Below are 27,212 nucleotides of genomic sequence, written 5' to 3'. Positions count from 1 at the left end.
CAGTTTTCTTCTTAGATAATGGCTGAAAAGAAGGTTAGATAATAACCTCCTTTTCAGCCATAACCTGCTGTAGGTTTTATTGGTTTAGAGCAATAAACCGTACAGTTAGGAAGCAATTATATAAGCTAAAGTTCGTTCGCTTGTTTCTGGGTAAAGGTTTGCACTCTGACACACATCTGCAGATGCTCAGTTGCCAGTTTCTTAATGAAATCGGTACAGTTTTGCCATTTTTTTAAGAAACAGCATGTTTAAATGTTACATACAGTAACCTCAGTTCTTCCTGCTTTCCTAAGCTTCTCATCAAAAAGTCACACCTGAGCCATACAGTCCATAAAACAGCATCATACTTTTGGGGAGACTCTCAAAATACTAAATGAAAGTACATGATCACATGAGTAGCAGAGTAGCGTCAAACTCAGGCTGGGTATAAAAGTGAAGCCCAAGCAGTTTGGGCTTAAGCGTCAGGAGGGGGCTACTGTTTCTGGATGGTTTTCAGACCAGGGTATCCTTTAGGTCAGGCCCAACATGGGATTAGCGAGCCCACGAACATAAAGCACATTTGGTTTTTCGGTCAGCTCCACCCTTCAGTCCTCACACCCAGTCTCACCACACCAAGACAGCGAATCCTCAGCTCAAGGCTTCAAAGACTGGACTTTGCCATGCCCATCTTTTATATATAGTTTATGGTACTTATAAACAAGCTTCTTTCCCATTTCGATCCAAATGTCATGAATATGTGACCTTGTGACCACTGAATGACGTCAAGTCACCACAATAACTATTAACTGCTTGGTTCATAATTAAAAAAAAAAAATTCAAATTAAAAGTTTCTATTTTACATTTTTGTTTTATTGGAATATCAGTTTAAAATATAAAAGGTAACTTTAATAAACCTCTCCACTGAGAAATGGGAAATTTACAGTTTAAATGTCATTTATTCATAAATTAATAATAAAATAGTTTGATGTTTACGTTTTGATGGCTCTGTAAATCAATTAAATCACAATCATGAGGGTTTGTAGTTGTTGCACCCCACCTACTCATTAAGATCTGATCACAGTTTGGACAGAATGAGGATTTATGAATAGCTCACACTACAGTAAAAACAGCCAAAACTGATGGTTGCCTGATTACTGCTGTGTTTTGGTTTTTTTTACTTTTTACTTGCAAGTACTTAGTGCAAACATATAGTTGATTTTCTACTGCAAGGTAATTGCAAACACTGCCTGGTGGGAGGCAACCCGTCTCCATGCAACCGGCTTTGACTGCAATCGTTCTCAGACAGATTGGTAAAAGTTTGCAAACACAGACAAATTGCTAGCCCGCTGTAATCATTCTGAGTCAGTCTGCAATTCGTCTACAACCCTTTTTTTGCAATAGTGCCAACTAGTTGTCATCGTCATCTTTTTGTTACACTAAGGTCATTTTAAAGATGGTCTGACTAAGTGGTCATAGACCCGATCCTGTATTTGAAGCAACAATTTCAATGGCAAAAAAAAATTTGCAAGTTCATTGCACACAGTCGTGATCTCCAGCCACTGCTTTCCTTAGTGTGACTGTAGAATAATATCAAGTAGAAATACAAACAGATGGGATCACATTTCACATTCCCTGATGACTTAGAATTATGCTTTCTTTAACTAATCAGTTATATTACTGTTTCTTTTTAATTTAGCCATTGTCTTTCCATAAACATCACTGTGTGATTTTAGCTGTTGTACCTTCAAGTTTGTATCTCTAGATGGGAAAATTACTTTCTTTGGCACCATCTGGTGGTAGCATGCGTAATATGTTAATTTCCTATAAAGAAATTTGTAAAAATATGTTATAATTACATGAAAACATCTACACATAGTGGCTTTAGGTGAGTGATAAACAGTGGGAGTCCTGATAAATGTAAATAAAGAAGCAGATGGGGATGAAGAAAAACACAACAAAGCAGTGAAACTGACTGACTGTCCATGTATCTAGAAAACTGACTTACCTTTTATCAATGAAATGTGGAGACAAAAATTAGTTGGTGTACAGTATATTCTGTCTTGACTTTCTGGCTGATCTATTGGCTAATCAATGATGATACTTTGTGCATATTCAAGTCTTTTTGTGTGTTTGATCTTTGTCATTTATTGCCTTCTCTTAGCTCACAGAGCGTTAGGAGAGGAGAAGAGTGTGAAGGTGAGCCAGGAGCACGGAGATCGCAGCGCTGACGCTCAGCAGAGGAATCGCAGGTGTGACGTTACTGCTTGAGCTCACGGCTGGAAAAAGAGAAGGCAGTATGACAACATTTGTGAAATGTGCATGTGGTGGAAATTCTGTCTTAATGCTACTGGTTTTTACAAATCACCAGTTTAGTTTGTGTGCAACATGCGAAAGCTACAAGAGTTAAAAATAAACGGAATTCATATGAACCAATGAATTAACTAATAATTAAGCTAAATGCCCTAAATTTTATGATTTGATGCACACAAACTTGCCCACTTTTTTAGGTGCACCTGTTCAACTGCTCATTAATGCAATGTCTAATTAGTTAATCACACAGCAGCAACTCAGTACAGTTAGCCATGCAGACATGAATCAAACGACCTGCTGAAGTTTAAACTGAGCATCAGAATTGGGAAGAAAGGTGACTGAACGGGGCGTGGTTGTTGGTGCCAGACTGGTCTGATTATTTCAGAGACTGCTGATAAGCTGGGATTTTCCCACACAAGCAGTTCTAGAGTTTACAGAGAAACAGTCTGAAAAAGATAAAATTTCCAGTGAGTGGCATTTCTCTAGCTGGAAAAACCTTGATGATGCCAGAATTCAGAGAAGAAGGGACATATTCTTGGCACCGTTTGCTGCTGACCATGCCGTTCCTTTTTGACCACGGGCACTGTGGTTGTAACGGGACACGGCACGTGAGTTCTCTGTATTCAAAGGGCCTCCACATTTGCCAGATCTCAGTCCAGTAGAGCACCTTGTGGTGGAGATTGACATCATGGATAAAAGCAGTTCTGAAGGCAAAAGGGGTCCAATGTGGTACTTACAAGGTTTACTTAATAAAGTGTCTGGTGGCTGTTTGTACAAGACTTAAACTTTATTAGCTTTGCTTCAATCACTCCAATTGTGTGAAACATGATGGAAACTGTAAACTATTGAGAAACATGCAAAACCTTTGCTTGGCGACCCTGATGTGTAGGATCAAACCGATCCTGTTTTATTAGGGCTGATATTGCCGCGGTTTAGGTCATGCTATGATTCAATAAGCCAGGAAAAAAAAACTTAAAATCAGGTGTTTGTAGGATGTATATGCGTGTTTATTGTCCTTACCCCGGCAGCTCTTCCCATCTCTTTGCAGCATCCCAGTCACACAGCTGCAGATGGGCCCAGTGGCCTTACTGGTGCAGATTTGCTCACAGCCTCCATTGTTCTCCTCACACCAGTCAGACTCTGAAAACACATCAGAAGCTAACCTACGGCTTTTTGTTTTTCCATAGATTACTTAAATAATAAAGTCTGAAGCGTGTATTTTACCCAAAAAGCTATTTTCTATCTAAAACTATGCTCACCTCTCCTTCTTATGGGTCCCACAGACAGTATGTGCTCTTTATGGTCACTGTCCTCTGAGTACATTCTTCTCTTATGTGGACAGTTCTGCACACACAGTTCATTGATACATCAACACCCAAACACACAGCAGGCCGCTTTCTGGTTTTTACTGCTCTTCTTGATTTACTCACCACTTTGCAGGCGTTCGTCTCTGAGTCGCACAGAGAAACGTCACAGTGCAGGTGGACTTCATCGTAATCCCCGATGAACTTGAAGACGGTGACGTGAAAGCGGCAGGTGAGTGATACGCCATTCTCTGCCATGCCAATGGTATTGTCCTTAATGTTTGGGCACCTAGAATAAGCAAGATGTCAAATGTGCTGTAGCCAAGGAGGCAGTTGTGGGACTTGGGAGGCAGAACGGTCAACAAAAGGTGAGCTTTTAATATGGATAATGTAAACATCCAAACTAAACAAAGTCTTAAAAGGGAGTCCAAACACTGATCACAAATGCAAAGCACAAAAGGCATGACGAAGACCCGAGCATGCGTGCATAACTAAGGAGTACCAGCAGGACCAAACAGATGACACAATGAAGACAAAGTAGAGGGCAGGACTATTTATACACATACATGACTAAGGAGATAACTCTTGAGTGTGTATAAATAGTCATGGAAGTAGTGTTCCTTGGAAACAGGTGGAAAGTCATACAGGAAAGATGCAAAACTAAAGCAGGAAAGGAACAACAACCATAACTGACGCAGGGAGGGGTTTAGAGGACATGCGAAACCTGGATGAACTAATTCAAGGGGAACACAGAAAGACAAAGTTATTAATACAAAAAAGAGGGGAAGGAAGTAAAAGTAATTTAGGGTATAAACAGACACTCAGCCTTCAAAATGAAGCAGGACGTGAACAAAAGACAAATACTAATCACCGAGTTTAGAAGATTCGGACAGAAGGACTAAATACAGTGCACACTGAGGGAACCTCGACACTAGAATTACTGTATAGTAAAAGTAGGGATCAAAGACTTAACAATTGTATAATAATAATTAGAATAATATCACTAGAAACAACACTTACTACTACAATAATAAAACAGTAATAGATAAAACAGGAACCCAAAAGTCACAACAATAAAGAAGGAATCGAAAAATACTGCAAAACCTTTGGGCCATGACATTCATAGTGCTTTATTCTAAACACCTCAAGCACGTTATCTACCTCAAGTAAATTTAGAAAAAACAATTTAACTAACATGCCGTGGTGTGGCCTGTTGAGGAAGTACTCGAAGACACTGCTGGCACAGTGAGGGCATGCAAAGGGCATGCACAGTGATTGTATCTATAACTTCATTTTCTTTTTCTCAAAATGTATGGATCAGACTGTAAAGCAGCAGACTGTAGTGAACCCATAGGCTTCATAAGGAGCTACATAGTTTACACCGATCACACCTCAACTTCATCTTGGATCACATTAGAGAATAAGGCAAAAGAAGGCCAAAGAAAAACTGTTGAGTTTAAAACATAAAATAAAATCTCTTTTTTTCCCACTTCACTTTTGAGCATTTTTGGCCCAGGACTAAATAAACCTCACCCTCTCTCAATGATGATGTAGCGGAGTCGATCACTGCTGTAGCGCGACGGCGTGGCCCAGCACATGTTCACTATAAGGATGAGCTGGTTTTCATCCGCTCCTTCCACAAAGACGCCTACGTACAGGATGTCTCGAGTGCTGAGCACCACCTCCCCCTCTCTGTATGGATGGCGGTACGAGGAGTTTTTATACAGAGCCATCTTGGTAATGAAGTTTCCTTCCTGGGTCGGTAGGGTGAGGTTAATGACGCTGGAGAAAAAAGGAAAAAGAAATGATGATCCAAGCGGTCAGCTGTTGTGCCGCACTTGTTGCTGCATATTTGTGTTCTGCTGCCTGACCTGAGCATGGGCTTGAGGACAGTCTCCAGTGAGATCTTCAGGTCCAGCTCATAGGCGCAGGAAAACTCCACGTTGATGGTCTTGTCTCTGGTGATGATGTTCCCAGTGTTGTTCACACTTTCTATCCACACAGTGTTTTTATACATGATGTGTGTGCCGTTGGACTGTAAGAGAAATAAAGCGTAGGCGACTCATAATTTCAAATTTCTACATTAAAGGAACAAATTATCCTAGCTGCTGCTTTTTATTTCACCCATACAAAAAAATGTAAAACAGCGTACAGACATAAGACATAATAAAAACTAATCATTTAATAACAATTACCAAAACATTAGCCAGAATTATGAGGATTTAAGAGCCAGAAGCTGCTAACGCACCTCTATAAAAGCAGAAAATTTGACAGTTTGCTGGTCTGCAACATTCGGGTGTCTTAATGCGACGAAGGAAAGACATCAGCAATGAATATAAAGAAGCAACTGTTGTTGTTCCTCAATCTGAGGAAGTTATAAGACTCTGTTCATCACTTTAAAGTGAAAAAGATTATTCACAAGAGGAACACATTCATGAGCTGCCAATCTTCCCACGAGTGGACATCAAATTTGGAGTGCATAAGATCTTTTACACTGATGAGCGGGGTAGACAATCGAAGGAGCAGGTCTACCAAACAATTTTCAGCCAGTAGAAAGGGGGTAGGTTGTCCGTGCCAGTGCCACCCAGCCAGCCAGCTAGCAGTGATAAAATTATTCATTGGCACGTGTTGTGGCAGTTGCAGTTAAAATGCTGCAAGTGTCGCTTCCAAGATAGTGTAGACCAGGGGTCTCAAACTCCAGTCCTCGGGGGCCAGTGTCCTGAAACTTTTCCATGTGTCCCTGGTGCAACACACCTGAATAAAATTCGTAGGTCATTAGCAAGAGTATAGAACTTAACTGCATGCTGAAATGTCAACCCCTAACCCTAATCAACTAAATTTAAGTACCGTATTTTTCTGACCATAAGGCGGATCGGATTATAAGGCACATTAAGTGAAACAAAACAGTCAGATAATCAAACTTTACTCAACTCATTCTTCTTGCTTCCTCCACTTCCGTACCATTGATTCATTAATGTTGAATTCTCTCACAGCTGCTCTATTCCCACGTTGTTGCAGTATATTAATGACTAACCTCGTATTGTGGATGGATTATCTCAGTTGTTCTCCTGACTGAAGTTTGGTCCATTTACAGCATCCTGCCATGCGACTGCATTTGTCCCTAACCATCGGGAACCCTCATGTTAACTTTTATCAAGTGGAAAAAAGTTAGCGTTCATCCTCCAGCTTCACTGTGTATGTTATGCTAACATAGCTGTGTCGCTAGCCACCATGTAGCAACCCTACAAATGTCACTGCTGTTTAGTTTTCTGTCTTCATTTATGTTGGAAGTGATAACAGAGCTGTACGTTTGAATTTTTTCAGAAATCTCTCAGTCAGAACATGCTATATCATGCTTAGGTGGAAACTAGCGAGCTAACTTCCTGCTAACTTCTAACTCTGTTAAATTTAATAAATTGTGTTTCATTGATGCCTGGATGTTAAACTTAATTGTTACACCTGGTAAAGCAGCAACGCTGATCATTTTATTAAAGATGAAAGAATTTAGACATGAATTTAGACGCATGTTCGTTTGACTTTGGGACCTGAAGCGGACGAAGTTTTGGACCCAGATTACTCCGTGAGGCTCCTGACTACAGTAGCCGTAATGCTCCGACAATCCATCAAGCAGTGCGGCTTCGTAGCTTACCAAAGTCGTACTAAAACATTTTTTGACAGATTTTTCAGCGCCGTGTACCACATAATATAATATTATAAGGTGCACTGTTGATTTTTGAGAAAATTAAAGGATGTTAAGTTTGCCTTATAGTCCAGAAAATACAGTAAATGTAAGTGTCTGGAAAAATTTACTTCTAAAAGTACTTTTATTGCACCATGTTTATTCACTCATGAGCTGCTGTAACATGAATCAAATGGCTGAATTGCCACTTCAGCATGCAGTGAAGTTCCATATAGTCTTGCTAATGACCTACTAATTGTATTCAGGTGTGTTGCAACAGTGACACATGGAAAAGTTTCAGGACACCGGCCCTCGAGGACTGGAGTTTGAGACCCCTGGTAGATTGTGTTGACGACTACATTGTAGTGTCTAAAAGGATCCAAATTGAGACGCGGGGAGCTTTATCGCATTTTGAAAGTGATGAAAAACCTGCATCCATAATTATACACCTTAAAAATATGATTTAACAAAACCTTAAGAATAACAAGTTGCTCAGAGGCTTAAAGGCCTGAAAGGTGGTTCATACAAACAGTTTCAAAAGGGCGATCCAGCAAAAGAAATAAGCACATTCGAGACTCTTGAAGCACGCTGGAACACAGACGAATGCAAACTGACCTGTACAATGGAGCCGCAGTGTCCCTTAGTGTTGTTAATGTGGAAGGAGATGAAGTCCTCTCCCTCAATGCCAGCGCAGTGCTCGTCGTTGATCCGGACATCTTCGCGTTCAAAGCCCAGCTGGAAGAGCTTACACTTGGAGATGGAAACCTCCATCTGAGCATGCTTACAGGTCACCTCCGCTTGGATGATGTCATCCTCGCCTAACAAACATCAACATGAAATACATGTTTTTGCATGTTTCTTGGCACACACCATAGCCATGATAAAATAAAAAAGTATTTTTCAATAGCTTTTAAAATATATGGCTAAACAAGTAACACTGAGAGTGTCACATATTTAAAACTGAGTGATTGCGGCTGGACGAAGCACTCACCTTCAGCATTGGTGGGTAACTCCGGACAGCCACACAGATCGCCTCCGTTCTCCAGCTCACAGGTGAAGTTTGTGCAGATCTCTCCTGCACAGGGGTCATAGATCCATTCTGCTAAAGACAGGTCCACACACAATGTTAACTGTCACACAGATGAAGGCACAAAGTTTTTACAAACATGCATGTATCTAATACTGACAAAGCAGTCAACAAATTTACATTTCACGTCTCATTGTAGTAACACAGTGGTCTTGATGGAAGGCAATCTGGAAACCTTAGCAAACTAAGCTCATAATGTGTGAATCAATAATATATGAGACCCAATACTTTTACTTTTAGTAGATCTGGTAAATTCAGGATTAGCGCTGGTTTATATTTGTGTAAAGTGCAAAGTTGTGTTTATTTCCACAGTGGGCATTGAGTCTGAGAGAAGTTCACGGTGCCCTTACAGCAGTTCTCCTGGGTGATCCACTTGGTCGTGAGGGTGCCCATGGACCGGCAGGCTTCTGCATAGGCTGCCAGTGATCCACAGACCTGAGCCTTGCGATGATTGTAGCAGCCATCCAGGTAGCAGGACTGGTAGAAGGGGCGGGGATCCAGCAGGCCGTGGCATGGCTGGAAGAAGCCTTTGAGCTGGGTGAGCTTCTGACAGGCATCTTCACTCTGCAGAGCCAGGATGGCAGAGTTGTCGCAGGACTGAGCCAAAGCCACGTACTGGGTCTCATCGCAGCTAGAGGAGAAAGACCAAAATTCAACTTTCAAAGGTATTAGGACGCGAGCAAAGAAGGTGCAAATGCCCTGTTAGAATTGCTCCGTTTGTTATTATCTGTATAAATGATTTGCATAAGTGATATGTTTGAGCAACAGCCAGTTAATATCCAGGGTTTAAGACATGCACATGCTTGTAGACGCATGGCTTATGGATTAAGTAACCTTAACTTTTCCTTTTATATTTTGGGGGTAACAGCCAAAGGTTTTTACAAGAACTGGTTATATGCACAGTAAATTCCTCCCCATCTGTGAGCCTCGTCTACCTGTTCTGCATGCCGTTGGTCTTCCAGCTCTGTGCCAGCTCCAGGGCGCTGACAGCCGGCTTGCCCCTTGAGGTGATGTAGTCATCATTGGGGTCCCCATTGAAATTCCCACAAAGGCCGCACACCTTGTTCTGGAGCCGCTGGCCCATTGTGATGCTCAGGGTGTTAAAGCGGTTGTAGCGAACCTGGATGTCCTGGGGTGTGTCAATGACAATGAAACCCTCAGATGTGGACAGGCGTGTCATCAGCCCTGTTACAAATGGTACGGATACTGGTGTGCCATTAACCTGTGAGGACAGGAGAGGCAGACACATGTAGGTTTTTAACTAATTAATGAAATACATAAATTGAATTTATTTCATTTAAACTTTTTAAAAAATTATTTAATTCCTATTGTAGATATTTAATGACACATTTAATTGTTTCACTATTTAATACATTTATTGTCAATTTTAATGAATTATTTCATGGTTCCAGTGCAGTATGGAAGGCATCCATACAGATGCTTAGAGCAGCTCTCTGTATGTTATAATGGGAAGAACAGGAGGAACTCAGTAAAACAGGTGCATATAGCAGCAAATGCACTGGTCCATTCAGGTGTTAGTTGCCACTGTATCAGCGGTGTGGCCACACTGGGTGGCAATGAGTGGTGTTTTACTTGGTTAACAGTGGCATCCTGGGCAGCATCTTTCACATTTGCTAGGTTCTACTGGCTTAATGTGGCCTCAGAGCCCACACTAGCTTCAGCTGCTGGCTGACCAGGAAGTTGTTCGTTGTGACAGTACTGGTACAAGTCATCCACATTGTTTACTCCTACTGGCAGTCAGGAGGGAATGAATCAGAACGGAAGTTACAAAGGTAACTATGATTCTCTGAACTCACGGACGACTGTCAGACCTGCTGGCGACTAAAAATGTCTCAGTGTGAGAAGATTCTCAGAGACCAGATGTAGGCTACCACGTAGTATTTATAGTATAAACACTCCAGTAGCGTACACATCATGCATGCAATTTTATTTCCGGACCTGCGCAGATCATGAGGAGACCCATCTACATCGTTTCCTGCCATTGGCAGTTATTCGTGACTTCACAGAACTATAGTTATATTTGTAACTTCCATTAGCAAAGGTGTCACTAGAGTGTGTCAGGCCACCCTCATGGAACAAGTGCCAGAAACATGCTGGAGGTCATTTTGTTGGATACTTCCACTGTCACACACCTCTTCGCACAAAGGAGCAAATGCCCGCCCTGCTACTGGGTGGATGTACTCTGTGGCCTTGTCTAGCTTGTGTAACAACCAATCTCCTGTTATCTCCTCCACACCCTTAAGCTCATGTTTGGAGACACAACAACAACCTTCTTGCAGCGGCGTACAACCTAAATGTGAAATACGTGCTATCTCATGCTACCAGCAGAGAAAAAGGCCACCAGCTAAAAGCAAAACTAGAGAAAAGGTCAGGAAGGATAAGCAGAAAGCTGTGGTCTGTGACCAGCGCCTGTAAAACCATTTCCTTTCTCGGGGTTGTCTTGTTGTCGCCTCTCTGGTACACCTGCTGTCACTTTGATTTGCACCGAAGCAAAGGGAAATGAACTTCACAGTTTCCTTAATTCTTTTAGAAGTGTACATAATTATGTAAACAAAATATTTTTATTAATTTATTTTGAAAGGACAGAAATGAAGGGACAACTGTCCCATTTGATACAAAGTGGGTTGGAAGATTAAAGCAAAGCAGTGTCACCCATGTTTGTGGTCACTTAGACTACAAAGAGTTCTACAAAGAGACTCCTTGTTATTTCTGAACTAGCTCGTCTAAAAGTGCGATAGTAAAGATTGAAATATTTCTGTTTATACAGTTAAAAATTTAACATATTGAAGGATTGTTGAACTACAGAGCATCTCAAACTAAACCATTTTAAATCCAGGAGGCACTCGTACTTAGGTGCCTTTTTCTGCTTACATTTGGGGATTTAGGAGGGGTAATGCTGGGTAAAATGTATTGTCAGCACTAACGGATATCCAATATGTCCTAAAGACAGCATCTCTAAGAACCCAAATGCAAGTAATACATTTTTCGATCATTTCTAAATCATTTATACAATATTAGCTTTACAACTAACAGCTCATGTTAAGCATGTTTTGTTTTGTTTTTTTAAATATGGGGCTCGCAAACCTTAAGATAGAATATCTGAGTAAGAAGTTAAAAGTTATAGCCCAGGTAGTTTAAGAAAACTTTGTTTCCTGTAGTTTAGGGCTGCATGTGTGAAAATGAGTCAGTATATAATAGCATGAGTAGTGGTAACACCATGTGGCAGCGTTTTAAAACCTCTGCAAGCCAATCAAAGATGTACATTCCCCTTGTTTTTGTAGTTATATATGTTACATTAACATACATACATTGCTATGTTACTGACATTGAAGCTTAAACAGGATCACCTATGGGCGGGAAACAGAATATGGGCTGTCATCGGTATAAGCTGATTTCATTCTTATACAAAGATTGGCTGTTAGGATAAAACAAAAAAGAACAGAGACAGTTGAAAGCAAAGATTGTGACAATCTGAGCCTCTTCAGGCCATTAGAACTAACGCCAACATGCTTCTTAAGGCAATTGGTAAAATTAATGAATGTTAATGTTGGCGGACTCAGATCAGGCAGGATTAAGACTCACCGGGAGCTGCAGTTTAAAGCAATCAGTCATTAGTTACCTCTGTGACTGCACTTACAGCTGACTGACATGGCCTAAGTCCAGAGCTGGAGGAGATATAATAGGCTATTAGTGCCAAGGTAATTGGTAAATTGGGCTGCAGGAACTTTTTCAAGTATCTGGGAAAGAAAGAGAGACCTGAATCCGCTCTGTTTGTTGAGGTTGATTAAAGCGTCTTTGACCGCAGCCATATGGCCAGCACAAAGTAACTCGATCACATAAACAAAAAGGAGAAATCTCCTGATGGAGGCAATTTTTCTATTAAAGCAGGATTAAAAGAGGAAGAAACAGTGGTGCAAATGAAAAGTAGAAAAGCAAAAAAAAATAACCTCGGTATATAGAGTGTCCATTTCATAGTGTGATGGTTTTAGTCACTTTATGGTCTCTAATGTGGGCAAGTTGTGGCTGCATATTTCTGTGTAAAGTTAATAACCTGTTATGACTATCTTTGACTATGTTTCAACATGTACAATTATCCCATAATCATATTTTTCCTTTTTTTGGTCACAGTGTCTTCTTGGTAACGAAGGTAATCTAGGCATGCTGATTTGGTCGACACCAAAGGTGCGCAGAAAGGGTGGGAGAGTTTGCTCTCTAAATGTAACCACAAAGAAGAAAAAACAAAACATAAATAACATTTAACATTTAACTGGTTGAAACACCAGTTTGAATAAAGTGGCATCCCATGATTTTATATATTTAACGTTATATAATGATTCAGAAACACTGGTAATGGCCAATAATGCTTTAAAGATTAAAATCATCCTCTCAGATCACGACACTGATGAAAAAAAGAAAAGATTCAGACATTAATGTCAAATATGGAAAAAAGTAAAACAAACTTGGGCAATAGCAACAGGTAGTGCAAAGTGGCTCCATCGTGTAGTGATTTACTCGTTCGCCTAACAAGTGAACGATCCCGAGTTCGATCCTGGAGAGATAAACAAATCCCCTTTGGATCTGTGGCGACTGCTTATGAATAAGCATGTAGCTGAAAGTAGCGTTCTTACAGCAAAGATGCAAAAACTGGTTATTTTTTCCTCAGAACCTGGCTGCCTAGCAACAACCAACAACCCAGGACACTAAGCTACAGAGGAAGTTTACTAAAAACTAAAGTAAATGATCTTCTTCTTCTTTTTGGCTACTCCCTTTAAGGAGTCGGCACAGCTGATTATCTCACCCTGTCCCTTGCATCCTCCACTGTCACACCAACATGCATGTCCCCCTTCATTGCATCCACAAATCTTCTCTTCCCTCTTTTTCTCCCACCTGGAATATTTCACATCCTTTGCAGAATATATCCATTATACTCATTTCCAATACAACTTATCTTCAATATTGTTTCACTCAAGCAACTTGCTACATTTAAGAAGAGAAACCATAAGAAACATGATTCACGTAATCCTGGGATAAACTACACGTGTCAAAGTCACAGAGTTACACAGCTACACAGTGTGTGGCCTCTCTTTATGCTGATCTTCTGCTTTACTTCACCTAGCCTCTTACCTTGACAGTGCTGCCAGAGATGAGTATATTCTCCTCATTTATATACAGGTAGACATGTGAGATGGTGGTGAGGTTGGGCGTGCTCCATTTATCAAAGTTGGCAATGAGCTGGAAAGAGAGGTCGGGCAGCTTGTGACAGTTTGTGGACAGGACGAAGGAGCACGAGGCCGGCAGTCGCAGCGACGCCCCGTCGAATGTCCTGAACACTCCGCCGCCTGACGCCACGCAGTGCTGGGAGCGGCGGGCAAAGCAGCCCCGAACCCCGTACCGGAGGGTGCACTCCTCCTCTGCCTTGCATCGCCTTGGATTGCACTGAATCAGGTTTCGTCCGATGCACTGGCAGCGCTTGGTGCAGTCGGCGTTCCAAAACAGCTGCTTGGGCTAAAATAAAGAAAAACTCTTAAGATTTTATATTTGCAGATAGTGTTTTAACCAAGGTTACATGCAACTGCCAACTTATTTTGGACTTTAAGAGCTTAATGGTTGCACTTACTGATAGATCCAGAAAGGTCTAGTTTAATGTTTTCTATATACTTTTTATATTTCTACTGCACAAAGTGACCCAGATATTTAAACATTTATAATTTATTCATGCACGTAGAGCTTGGTGGGAGACTGACCTCATAGTACTTGCCATCGGTATAGCAGCCACAGTTCTGAGGAAGGATGCAGCTCTTGCCGTTGAGCACGTAGCCCTGGTCGCACTGGCAGCCCTCCACGCAGTCCTGGCTGCAGTCCCTCTGGCCGCGGGCTGGTGCACACTGGGGCGGGCAAACTGACATGCAACTGGAGTAATGGCTGTTAGGTGGACAGCTCTGGACTGGGAGCAGGCAGGTTGGCAAAGATATTAGCTAACAGTGGCACTAACTCCACTCTAAAAATGTTTGTGGTATTAATAAGTCTTTATTGTTTAGGGGTAAGAAACAGCTGGCCATGTCAAGAGCTCATGCAGATGTGCAGCAGCTGTTTGGCCCTTTGGGTGAAATCTATTTTATCTGTATTATTATATTATTTATTATTTCAGAGTGTAAGAAAGTTGAGGTGGACTTCAAACCTGGTTATCCCTGCTTAGAGAAAACATCCAAAGTAAGAACCTATTCCATATAAATGCAGTTTTAAATGCACTAATTATCATGATGTAGCTCATTTCCTTATAGAATAAATATACAAACACAACTTAAAAATTACAATTTGTGGTTTTAATGATTGCTGTTCTTCATTTTTATCTTAAACCTGCATAATGTGGGTGGGATAAAACCAGGTTTATTTTGCGTTTCTGGTAATTATCTACATATCTCTCTGATATTTTTCAGATGAGCTACTTTCTTTGATTAAAACAACCATTAATGATGACACACTGTTGCTGTCGCTTCTTCACAACACACGGTCTATTTTTCCTAGAGGCAGATGCTTCAGCTACCAGGCTTCTGGAACCAGCTCCAAGTCTGGATTCATGGAGCAGAAACTCTCTTTAAACTTAACTTAATAGTTAGGATTGGATCAGGGGAGTGTAAACCGTTCCTTACTTCCTCTGCAATTAATCTCTGCAGGCAAGAAAAAAGATTTTGGTGCTACAAGTTTTCTGGTGTCCATTTGCAAGCTTCCCTTGCATGCAGATAAACAATCCATGTGGGGAGCAAAACAGGGATAGTGCATGCTGAAATGCATCTGATAACTATTATCTGCTGACAAAGTTTTACCTTTTTTATTTGGATTTTATCTGCTGGTTATACCAGCTAAGTCAGCATACTAGCCTGTGGGATCCCAGATTCTCAGACTCAGGCTGGCTGAAGGAACTCCCATGATGCACTTCACCTCTACTTCCCAGCTTACAGCGATCACACATTCATATGCTATTATTACATTTTTTTCTCTCTTCATTCTCTCCTCATTAGAACCAGAGAATCAGTATGGCTGCCTCTCTCTGAGTTTGGTTCTGCTGGAGATTTCTTCCTGTTAGACGTGATTTTTTTATCCCCACTGTCTACAAGTGCTGCTCATACGGCACTGGTTTCTAGCTACGTCCGTGTAAATATTATTCTTTTAAACTGGCTACTTTAATTATAGATTCTCTCTAGTAATGATGCACATAAACCTGAAACTTAAAAAGGTGCCTGTGACTTTAAGAAGGAGAATACATCTTGTGATAATACGATGGGAAAAACTCTACAAAAACATCTCCTCACCACACGGTGTGTCGCTCCTCCAGTCGGTGACATGCACCCCCTGGGTCTGACAGGTGCTGGCATAGATCTGCAGCCAGTTACAGATTGTATCCTGAGCTCCCTGATCCAAGCAGGTGTCCTGGAGGCAGCTTTGATAAAAGAACGCTGGCGCCACCTTGCTGTGACAACGTGCAAACACGCCTCCCCGATCAACAAGTAACCCACACAGCCTCACTGCCTCGGGCTCCACAAACACATAGAGCCCGTCACCGATGTGGAAACGTATGCCCGTGCTGACTCCGTTTGCTTCATCGTCGCTCCCAGCGTTCATGTTGGCATCAGCCACCATGAGAGGGGTGTCGTTTTGGGAGCTTTTCTCTCCGAGGCCACAGCGCGGGCAGGAGTCACCGCAGCCCACCTGGCAAAAGGTGTCCCTCTCTGCCCAGGACATGCCCCAGTCGGTTGTGGAAAGGGTGGGTGGGGACAGAGGCACCCCCTGGCAAAGGCCACAGGTGGTGTTGTAGAGGTCGCGGGGTAAAGTCAAGAGCAGGAGAGTGTTCCAGTCAAAGGCCACCTTCAGGCCAAAGTCTGTCTCCAAAATGAGGTGCATGCCAAAGGTGAAGATATTGACCTTTCCTGGGCCCAGCTTCAGGGGAAGGTACAGTCGCTCCTTATTCACCTGAGTGAAGAGAGGACTCATGTAAAACTGGTTAAAGATTTATTATAAGATCCCAACTAACATAAACTCATTCCTACAGAAGCAACTTCTAGAAACAGAAGTTCAAGTCTCTAATCTAACTGACTTGTATATTTTCCAAGTATGTGGGGAAGCCCAGGTGGTGAACAGTTACTATTAGACTGACTGAAAGAGTGTCTGTGAATTCCTCTCAGTCTCTCAGTCTAATTGTCAGAGCGAGAGCGAAACGGAGAAAATTAAAGAAAGAAAAGTGTGTGAGTGAGTGTGTGGGTGGATGTGTCATTTCTGTTGCTTCTCAGATCTTTTAGTCGCTTTGTGAACCTGGTCCAAATGTCGCTCAGGGTCGAGGTTTCGTCTGAGCCAAATCCAGCCCGATAAAAGATGCCCATTGAAATTAGATCCACCTTAAGCCAATCAAAGAGGAATTCACCCTCTGCCTGGTTATTCTATCGGCTTGATTAGAAATAACATGTCCTCACAAATGCAATAACTTCGACCTTCACAGGGCATGCAAAAAAATAAAGTCTGTTGAAGATTACCTCATTGCACAGACATTCTCATATATCAGCCTAATGCTTACCGTGACAGTGTTTCTGTAGCTTCGAGATGCTTCAATTTCATACTCGTAAACCTCCAGCACAAAACCCCTCACCCAAATTGCTTGGCTCGTGTCTCTGTCCTCGTTACGAACCGCCAGTTTAAATGGAGGAAAAGTTCTGGTGATGGGTACGTGCGCCGTGTTCCCCCTCCCACATCTGGTGGTGACCATCCTGAGAGTGCAAGAGCTCTGCAGCTCGAACGGCACTCCGCCAAATGGCAAAAAATGTCCATAGCCAGCTGCCACACACAGGGCCTCAGAGCGCGGCTGGCAGAAATACAGGCCGTCATTCTCCTGGCAGTACTCCTCAGGGTGACACGGCGCGAGCTGACAGTATACGGTGTTGTCAGAGCCATTGCAGTAGCAGCGCTCCTGGCACTCCCAGTCTGTCCAGAAAGTCTGGTTGGTGGCCAGCTGACGCCTGTGGTAGATGCAGCCACAATCACTGCGCGCCACGCACAGGCCATCCCGCAGCGCGAAGCCGTCTTCGCACTGACACCCCTCCTGACAAGGCAGGGGGCACGGCTCTTCGGGTTCGTCCAAGTTGGCACAGGTCAAAGGGCAGGCGCTGGTGCACTCATCAAAGTGACTGTTCTCTGGACAGGGAAGAGCTGAAGAAGAGAGAAGGTCAGGGAGAGCAAGACTTAAGCCAATGTTCAGTCAAATATCTTACATGTGTTTTTATGTTATCCTCTTTATGTGTAGTACAAATTACACAGTGTATCACAGTCACAGTCACAATACAAAATCACCGTAACTGGTTCCAGTTTCACTTTCCTTCTGACAAGATAAAACAAAAGCTCCAAACAAGTGAGATGATAGAAAGAATCTAGAGACCACTGCTACAGAGGAAATGAAATATTTAAATATTAAGTTAAGTTGTTGTTGGGATTTTTTTTAAAGAAAATTTATAGTTTGAGCTGAATCAGGTGACCCTCAACCCTTCCTTAGTTATACTGCAATAGACCGCGGCTCATGGACGCTTCCCATGATGCACTGAGTGTTTTTCTTCTTCACACACCTCTTTTCGCTCTCTTTGTGTTTATACACCACTCTGCATTTAATCATTAGTTATTAATAATCTCTGGCTCTCTTCCACAGCGTATATTTTATCCTGCCTCCCATCCCTCACCCCAGCCAGTTATGGCAGATTGCCACCCCTCTCCGAGTCTGGTTCTGCTGGAGGTTTCTTCCTGTTAAAAGGGAGTTTTTCCTTCCCTCTGTCACCAAGTGCTTGTGGAGGCCATCTGGTTGTTTGGGTTTCTTTTTAATATTGTATAAAAGGTAGCCCATCTGCTGGGGTTATATTGGCATGAGGTTACATTAACCTCTTGGGACAATCCACTTTTACAATTCTCTTGCAAAATATATAAAAATACCCAGTCCCATTATTATTATTGTTACTGGACCAACGTTTTCAACAGTGCTGGTGGTAAAACTCAAAAGTAACATACAATAAACAGGAGGGTCAAATGTGCTTCCAAGGAAATATGAAAATAAGAGAAACATAATAGCTAAGACACATTATACATTGTTGTGCTCTGATAACTCAGAGCGCATCAGCAAGACTATGTTTTTACTTTGTTTATTTTTGGTTTTTAGTCTTTTTCTTTTTTTTCTACTTTTTTAAAGTCATGATCAGTCTTTGTTGTTTAAAGAAAATATGAATTTAACTTTTTTTTTAACAACAAAGGTGTGGCACAGTGGTGCAGTTGTTCGCACTGTCGTTTCACAGCAAAAGAGGGTCCTGGTTTCTAATCCAGCTTGGGGCTTTTCCGTGTGGAATTTACATGTTCCTGAATGTACCTGTATGGTTTCTTTCAAGGGACTCTGGCTTTCTCTCACAAACACATGCACATTGGGTTAATTGGTTATGGCAAATTGGCCATAGGTGTCAAAGTGAGTGTGCATAGCTGCCTGTCTCTCTCAGTCCTGCGAAGGACTGGTGACCTGTCCAGGGTGTACCCTGCTCCTTGTCCTATAGCAGCTGAGACAGTCTTCAGATCCCCCCTGCTTATCCAATATGGATAAACAGAAGAAAATGAATGGATTAATAAGAAAAGGCTTAGCCGCTAACTAGTAATGCATATTTCTTGCAGAGTTTTGGCAAAGTCCTAGAAGACTTTAGGATTCATTTATATGTGTTTGGGGGTAAATAGTCTGGACACACTGCAGGTTATTTATACCAGATTTTTACTACAAACACTGCTGCTCACAGTCTTTGATCACAGGCTCAGAATTTCTTGTTTTTTCCTAATGAAAGATTAAAGACCTCGCAATCTGTGACACCAACAGGTTGGAACAGTCTCCCAGCCCAACTGCAAATAGCTGATTCTGTGGACTTCTTTAAAAAGCGTTCTTAACTTGATTTTGCATTGCTATTGCTTTTCTATTATATTTTACGATGCTTCATCACAGTGTTTATTTACTTTGATTACATCTTTTGACTGCTTGTCTGTGAAAAGGCTTCATAAATAAACTTTAATTACTTAATTATTAGATTTAGTCCGTCTACGCATCTCTGTTTTGGATCTACAGAGAAGAGTTTGATAATCGACAACTTGCTGATCTTTCTAATGACCAGCAAGAGGCGACTCCTCTGATTTCAACAAGAAATCCAGCTGTGTGAAAATCTATAGAAAAGTGTCCTTCAGTGCCCTTAATGTGTGCCTTAAGTAATCACTTTTATATACGTTTATGGCCTCAGCTGCTGCTATGAAGTCATCTGGACTAAGTTTATGGTCCCTGTTAGCCTAAAAATGGAAGATGATGCAGTGTATAGTTTAGGGGATGCCTTGATTTTATAGTCATTTCCAGCTGTTTGTAGCATGGCCTTTCAAAACAACAAGCTCGCCAGGGAAAATGCTCAGTTTGAGATCTGACAACAGGCCCTCACTAGCGAATGGTTGACGTAATGGTCCATCTTTTATATAGATGTAATAGCCAAAACGGTTACTCACGACAGTTGGTGGCGCTCCTCCATGAAGCAAGTCCTACTTGAGCATCCTGACAGGCGGTGGCATAAGCCTGCAGCGAAGAACACAGGGCTGAGCGGTTCCCTTCCCTCACGCACATGTTATACAAACAGTTCCTGAAGAATGGCGAGGGGTTAACCACTGCGTGACATGCAAGAAAGGAACTATTCCCGGGGTCGTTGATATTTCCGCACATCCAAGGGCTCTGATAAAGACGCAAGTCTGTGCACATGCGATACAGGTCGTCGCAGTCACCGTTGCAGGTAAGATCATCAGCAATGGACCGCCAGCCCTCTGTGAACTGTTCGATAGACTCTGCCTGGCGTCCATTGGGTAGGCGAAGGTCATCGGTTGCATTGCTATTGAAAACACCACAAAGACCACAGGTAACATTGTAGAAGAGGGTTGAAAGGGAGATATTGAGGAATCCTTGATGTGTGTAGTGGACACGAAGCAGACCGCGGGACTCCACCACTGTTGCATTGCCCGGCGCTCTGTAGATCATCATTGTCTCCATTGGATGGACGTATGGGAGCGACACTAGTTCACCATTCACCTGCAGAATAAAAAGGTGAAATATATTCAGGTGGTTCCAAACCTCATTTTCATTGGACTCAAGAAGGCCTTCATTGAAAAACCTTTCGTGAACTAGTTAGTTTAATAAATGCTGGCAGCTTTCAGACTTCTAATGTTTGAGACATGCTTTTATGGTCACACTCTCATATTGCCTCAAACAAATCTCAAGCCAATTATAGGTGATTAAAAACAAACCAAAAATTATATGCTGAGATCACTTTTAAGTCTTAACATCAGCCTTGTTCAGCACAAACATGTTTTTTCTTTTAATGAGCCTCTCTAATGACTGGAGTCTGATTGTGGACTGCAAACATAGTTGTGTTTTTTGCTTCCGGCTGTTTGAGTTTATTAAATTTCTGCAGTTTCATAGCGTCCAATGAATACACCTCCAAAGCAAGAGAGCTGCTCTCTTGTTTATTAATGTGGCACAACAGCAGCTTTATTCTTGACATAATGGTAAATTATAAACTACTTTTTGCAATTCTGACAAACAGTCACAGTTTCACTTTTAAGTCATTTGTTATAAGTACAGATGTTTTGCCCTTCATAAAGCTGTCAGGCATTTTTTGTTTTAAATTGAATTCTATGTAAGTCTTGCCCATTTATTAAAAAAAACAAAGCTTATTAAATTTTTCAGTTTTTCCTTTGAAATCAAAGTCAGTATTTGCAGTTGTCATTATTGTATTTTATGAGTATGGATGTCTTTACCACTGGAACCTTTCTGATTTAAATTCAATTGTCTTTTTGGCATCACAATTTTTAAAAAAAATTATATATAACTATTGTGTCAACAGATGCTAAAGTTAGATACATTTTTCCGTAAGCTAACATTTTTGAGCAACACAGACAGCAGAGATGTGCACTGTGAAGCAAGATTTAGTGACTAAAGTTCAAGACATAACCTGCTTTGAGGCAGATTATGTTTGAGATTAGAGATCAGAAAATCAGAAGATATGAAATCACTGCCTGGCCAATCAGCTCCCCGGAAAATAGCATCAGAATTTCTAGAAAGCCTTTATGCACAGATAGTAAGAGGGTCTTTAGTTTTTCAGTTTCTGTTCTTTAAAGAATTCTTCAACAATTTTATTGTTCTGTAAGCATTAATATGATATGCTAAAACAAAGCTTTCTCTATATTTCAGAAGATAATGGAGGCCTTTTATCTATTTCTTTTAGCTAACAACTTCCACTTCATTTTAGCTAGCTAGCTAGTATTCCTTTAGTTTGTTTTTTTAATTTGCAGATTTCCATTTTAGCGATTAATTTGTTCATTCCTAGTGTTAGCTAACAGTTTAAACTGCTAATGCAATCATTTCCCAAGCAGTTTAGACAACTTATTAATTTTCCTAACAGTTTTAACTGTTAGCCACATACAACCTCTTTTAACAACCCATTTGTTAACACTACGACTTATTCTTCTTCCTCTTTTGGCTGCTCCTTTTAGGGGTCATCTGCCACCATCTCACCTCATCCCTAGCACCATAATCTGTCAAAACAACCTTCTGCATGTCCTCCTTCATTATATCCACAAATCTTTTATCCTTTGCCTTTGGCCAACAGTAGCACAGTTTCCACCGCCACCCTGCTGGCACAGATTTTATTCCAGGACCCTCTTTCTGTTGCTACCCTTCCTATTTTTCCAGATATGGGGCTCATAGTAGATGTAGGCTTGACTGGCCTGTAGTCCCACTGTGGTTGTGTTCATTTGTTTACCGGATGACCATTGCTGGTTGATAAAAATAATTAATGCATTTATTTTTGCTGTTTATTTCTATTGCTATTGCTTACGCTTGGGTTTGAAATTAGTTTTTTCAGCTTAAACCTAAATCACAATTCCAGCGTTTTCAGTTTCAATAAAAGTGAATCTGTTCATATACTTGCGACAGTGCAGAAGTCTCCACTGTGCTTTTTTCCCAGTGGTCAAAAAAAAAAAAAACCCACAAGATTTTTACTTTTTATGAAGAAATACTAACCTTGACCGTATCAAAATCCAACCCTCCCATCTGTGCCTCCACATTAGCTAGTGTAACTACCACAGGTCTTTTCCAAGCGGGCCCTTTGTTGACCAACCGCCGGCCTAGCTTCACCTCCACCATCGAGCCGTTGGCTGGCACTGGAGCGCACAGCTTCAGTAAGTAGTAAGAGCTGTCATCTGGGAAAGGCAGGAAGGTGCCATCGAAGGAGGATGTCACTGAGTTTTGGGTGACTGAGCAAACTCCTTCTCTTCGAGGGTAGCAACCCAGCAGGCCAACCTCTGCCTTACACACCTCACCCTCCTTACAGGACTCATTGAAACAAGAAACTTCCCCAGCAGGCCCACAGGTACACCGGAGGGTACATTCACCTTCTTCACCGCTGGGACCTACCCAGAAAGTTGCATTAAGGGGGTAATAGAGGCCATTATGCTCACAGCCACAGTCTTCGCGCTGTACACAGCGGCTGCCACTGAGAACATAGCCTGGGTCACACTGGCAGCCCTCAGTGCAAGGATGAGCACAGTACAAGGGAGCGGTGAGGTCTGAGCAGGAAGCTGGACAGGCGCTTGTGCACACTTGATACTGGCTGAAGTCTGGACATGACCAAGCTAAGAAACAATAACAGAGAAGAAGTTCTTTCAGATTGTATATGTTAGGTAAGTGCTTTCATGTCAAATTTAGCATTAAGCAAACTGAAACTTACCACAGAAGGTGCGAGATCTCCAAGGTCGTATTGTGACACCAAGGGCCTGACAAGCCAGAGCATAGGCCTGGATGGCCTGGCATAGAGTAGTGATGTTATCCTTGTTGCTGCACATGTCATAAACGCAGCTGTACACAAAGGCTGTAGGATCCACAACAGCTCTGCAGTCCCTGAATGGTCCATCAGTTTTGTTAATTAACCCACAGTAGTCAGACCGAAAGTAGAAAGCTTCTGTAAGAGGGTCACAGATGCTGCAGTTCTGTGCACATCCATCTGTACACCTCCAGTCCGTGTCCTCTGCTCTCCAGCTGCCTCCCAGCTCCACCACGCTTTCTGCCAGAGTGCCATCAGGTAGTACGGGATCATCGGCAGGGTCATCATTGTAGTTGCCGCAAAGGCCACAAGTGTTGTTGAAGTAGGAGCTGGGGAGGGAGATGGATGCGTAATGTTGGCCATCGTAAGTTACCAAGAGTCCAAAATCAGTTTCTAAAGCAATGGCAACCCCAGATTGGTACACCCTGACAGCACCAAGCTGGAGTTGGACTGGTAAAGTCTTCATCAAGCCATCCACCTAAAGAGAGAAAAAAGGATGTTTTGGTAAAGGAACAGGTAGGAACAGGTGTATCCAAGAGGAAAGCAGCTATCTGCTTACCTTCTATATCCAAAGATTCTCACCTGGACTGTTCCAAAACTTCCTTTTGGCAGCGTAACTCGGTGACCATACACCTCCACTGTGACATCTCTAAGCCAGGAAACAGAGGCAGCTCCGCGGTTCTCGTTTTTGGCCTCCACACTGAAGAAGGGCAGCCCTGCCACCTCCCAGCAGGGCCGAGCCAGCAGGTAGGAGCAGGTCCCCTGGAAGTGATAGAGGAAGCCGTCGAAGGTGTGATAGTGGGGGTCTCCGAATACCACGCAAGTGCTGGTGCGAGTGGGCTGGCAGTAAAAGGCTCCTTCCAGCTGCTCACAGGTTTCAAGCTGCCCACACGGAGCCTCTTGACACTGCACCTCATTATCGATGTCGAGGCAGCGACATCGCTGTGAGCATCTGTCGGACAGCCAAAAGATCTCTCCCCGTCTGTAGTAACGGCCTGGAAAGGATGTAGAACAAAGTAGCATTTCACGGACTAATTTTAGTGAAGAATTCTTTGCAAAGAGTCAGCCTGCATGCACATTATCAGTGTTTGATGTTTGACTTGCCATTGTAGCTGCAGCCATTGGCGGGATTAATCAGCTCAGTGTCTACACGGAAGAACCAGCGCCCAGGAATATTTACATTAGTTGTCTGTTCAATGTTCACTACATCATTTGACCGCGATCCCGGCAGGTTGAAGAAATGGCCAATATCTCCACCATTAAAACCTGACTAAAAAGGGGAGAGTTGTGAGGCATATCAGATTGAATGTCCAGAGGATAATTTCTGTGTACAAAAAGTATTATTATCCATATGAAATTAGGAGGCACAGTGAGAATACCTGAGCTGTTGTACCGCCCAATCCTGTTAATGGATCTCCACCACTGGCTGTTCCTGTGCTCCATGTGATTTCGCCGTAGTTGAACATACTGAAGAATGCCACGCCATCTGAGATGAGTACAGTTTGGAACGTGTTCACCTTTAAATCAAACAACAGGATTAAAAAGATTTTAAGAAAGAAGAAAAGTGAATCTACATTTAAAAAATGTATAATTGATGAAAATCTTTTTTTTCATGTAACTAACATCCACAAAATAGACAGGAAACTTCAATACAAAACACCTGTTCCTGATTTAGCGTCATTTTAAAATTATGTTGCTCTGTACAGTGATGACAATTGCCCACCATGTTACAAACTGAAACAGTTGAAAACTTCCTGAATATTTTCTTATATGTTTCTCTAAAAAGTGATCTCTCATATGGCACTTTTCTAGTCTTACTAACCATTAACATAGTTTGACACTACAAGTTGCTTTCAATCATTCATACACACAGCAGTCTTTTTGCTTCACATACACAGGCACACGCAGGGTCTGAAATAAATACCCACTAATTGCCAAAAACGGGTAGATTTTCAACTTGGTGGGTTAATCATGAATAGCTTGCTGCCACACATGTAGAATTTAGTGAGTTGCTTTGTAGTTAAACTGATAAACTATTAGTAAATATATCTGAAAAGGTTTTGTTTAGATTTTTGCTCCTGCCTCGTAATTTAATTTGTATTCAATTTGTATTAATGTGTTATCTATACAAAAACCTATTCATGTGACAGAAAAAGGCAGTTTTGGCTGTTTAAAAACATTACTGGGTGGTGCAGGTTTTAGTGCATGAGCCCCTTTTGCACATATACTATATGGACTAAAGTAGTGGACCACCAACACACAAACAGGAGCCGCTCATCCACTGAATGAAGTTCCCAGTGACAGTTTTTGTGCTGATGTTAATGGCGATTTGAAGCTCTGCATTCACTGAGTCATCAGAGCGTTGGCGATTGTTACACAGTTTGTGACACTGCTCTGTAACTTTACGTGGTCTGCCACTTCATGGCCGTTGCTATGGATCCTAAATGTTTACATTTTGCAATAGTACCAGTCAACTGTAGAATATCTAGGAGGAAAGAACTGACAAACTGACTTGTTGTTATGTTATTACAGCAGCACGTTCAAATTCAGTGAGTGCTTCAAATGTTTGTAAAGGCAAACTGCATGGCTAGGTACTGCATTTTCTTCACCTGTTACAATGGGACTAAAAACAGTTGAATTCAGAGATTAATTGTAGTGTGTTTTGCCCAAGCACATCTCTACAGACATGTTTGGTGAGCTGGGGATGAATTGTAAACTTTCCAATTAGTAATTCACTCTGCAGCTAAACCACCCAAAACACATTAATTACATTTAAATTGCAAAATAACTGTTTACTTGTCCAGAAACAGATGTTGGCTAGATTTAAGAAGTCTAAAGTAAAATATAGCAAGCAAATAACACTTAACCTAACGTATTTACATTATTTTATCTCCCTCGTTGTGTTTGGGATGGTAAAGAAAATTGCATAGGGACCATAAAATATCCTCAAACACACGTGTATAGCATTATGTCTGAATGGCACGTTAGTTCTTATAATGAGTGTGTTTGAATCATATATGGCAACCAGGTGGCAATTATTGAGGCTCACACATTTATATACAGTCCCAAAGTCTGTGTACACATGAGAAATACAGCAGATGAAGATGAAGCAGAGTCACGTGGGGCATATTTTTCCCTTTTGATCAGCCAGTTCCTATCCACATACTGGTGGAAGTGAATGAGCAGAATTCAAACTATGCCAGAGTTCAAACTTTACCGGAGTTGTCTGGCTTCCTCCATAGAAAGTGACTTGGTGCCATGTTGCAATAAAGACCCATGTGGCAGTGAAGGTGGGCATGTTTTTGAAATACTTCCGGACATCTTGTGTTGCCCTTTCGATAATTTCTGGCTCGGTGGTCTCCCGGTAGTACACATCTCCGCGGATGCCATTGTGCACATCTGCCCAGAGTGGAGCAATAAATGACCTGCTGTCACTCAGGGGAAAAGCCTCTGGTGTGAACTGGCTAACCTGCACGTTGAAGGAGATTACACCATTGTTGTTGACCTGTGAGAAGAAAGAAGAGGATTTTTATTTCAGTTTCATGGTCCAGCATTAGTTAGCTTTAAAGATATTGATTGAAGGACTGTGGAGTTCAGGGCTTACATAGATAGAGCGGTAAGGGATATTGAAGAAAACAAAGGGGATGAGCAAAGTAATTTCAGGAGAACTTCCATCGTCCATCTTTGGAGTCTCTAGATCCCTATGGCCAGGTCCATATGGATACAGCGTATCCTGAGTGTTACCTTTAAAAAATAATGTACAAGAGCTCATCAAATTGTAAGACTTGAGGAAGAGAATGGTATGCTAGCTCAATATTTACATGTCTTATACCTCTTGTGTGTGCAAAGATGCTGAAGATATGGAGCAGAATGACTGGACAGCCTGCCCTGACCATTCTGTCAAAAAAGCAGAGACAAAATTTAAA

At 41.8% G+C, this 27,212-nt stretch overlaps 1 protein-coding gene across 1 annotated transcript; it reads right to left on the bottom strand.

Annotated features, from left to right (window-relative positions):
• Nucleotides 1-144: 144 nt before the first annotated feature.
• On the bottom strand, nucleotides 145-27,212 carry tecta (tectorin alpha). Its single transcript, XM_039618542.1, has 24 exons — nucleotides 27,119-27,212; nucleotides 26,891-27,030; nucleotides 26,504-26,791; nucleotides 24,666-24,803; nucleotides 24,391-24,556; nucleotides 23,869-24,281; nucleotides 23,194-23,764; nucleotides 22,488-23,098; nucleotides 19,925-20,495; nucleotides 16,947-17,575; nucleotides 16,042-16,348; nucleotides 15,691-15,903; nucleotides 14,125-14,324; nucleotides 13,505-13,885; nucleotides 9,295-9,581; nucleotides 8,710-8,990; nucleotides 8,264-8,374; nucleotides 7,888-8,090; nucleotides 5,465-5,628; nucleotides 5,127-5,375; nucleotides 3,720-3,882; nucleotides 3,549-3,633; nucleotides 3,310-3,429; nucleotides 145-2,255 (listed from the first exon to the last, which is right to left on the bottom strand). The coding sequence occupies exons 1-24, from the start codon at nucleotides 27,180-27,182 to the stop codon at nucleotides 2,152-2,154; spliced, it is 6,459 nt and encodes a 2,152-aa protein (XP_039474476.1). The 5' UTR covers nucleotides 27,183-27,212; the 3' UTR covers nucleotides 145-2,151.

The sequence above is a fragment of the Oreochromis aureus genome, linkage group 10 (genome assembly GCF_013358895.1).
Source record: "Oreochromis aureus strain Israel breed Guangdong linkage group 10, ZZ_aureus, whole genome shotgun sequence".
Classification (NCBI taxonomy): Eukaryota; Metazoa; Chordata; class Actinopteri; order Cichliformes; family Cichlidae; genus Oreochromis; species Oreochromis aureus.
The sequence above is the reverse complement of the archived record's forward strand: the minus strand, read 5'-3'. Positions and strand labels throughout refer to the sequence as shown.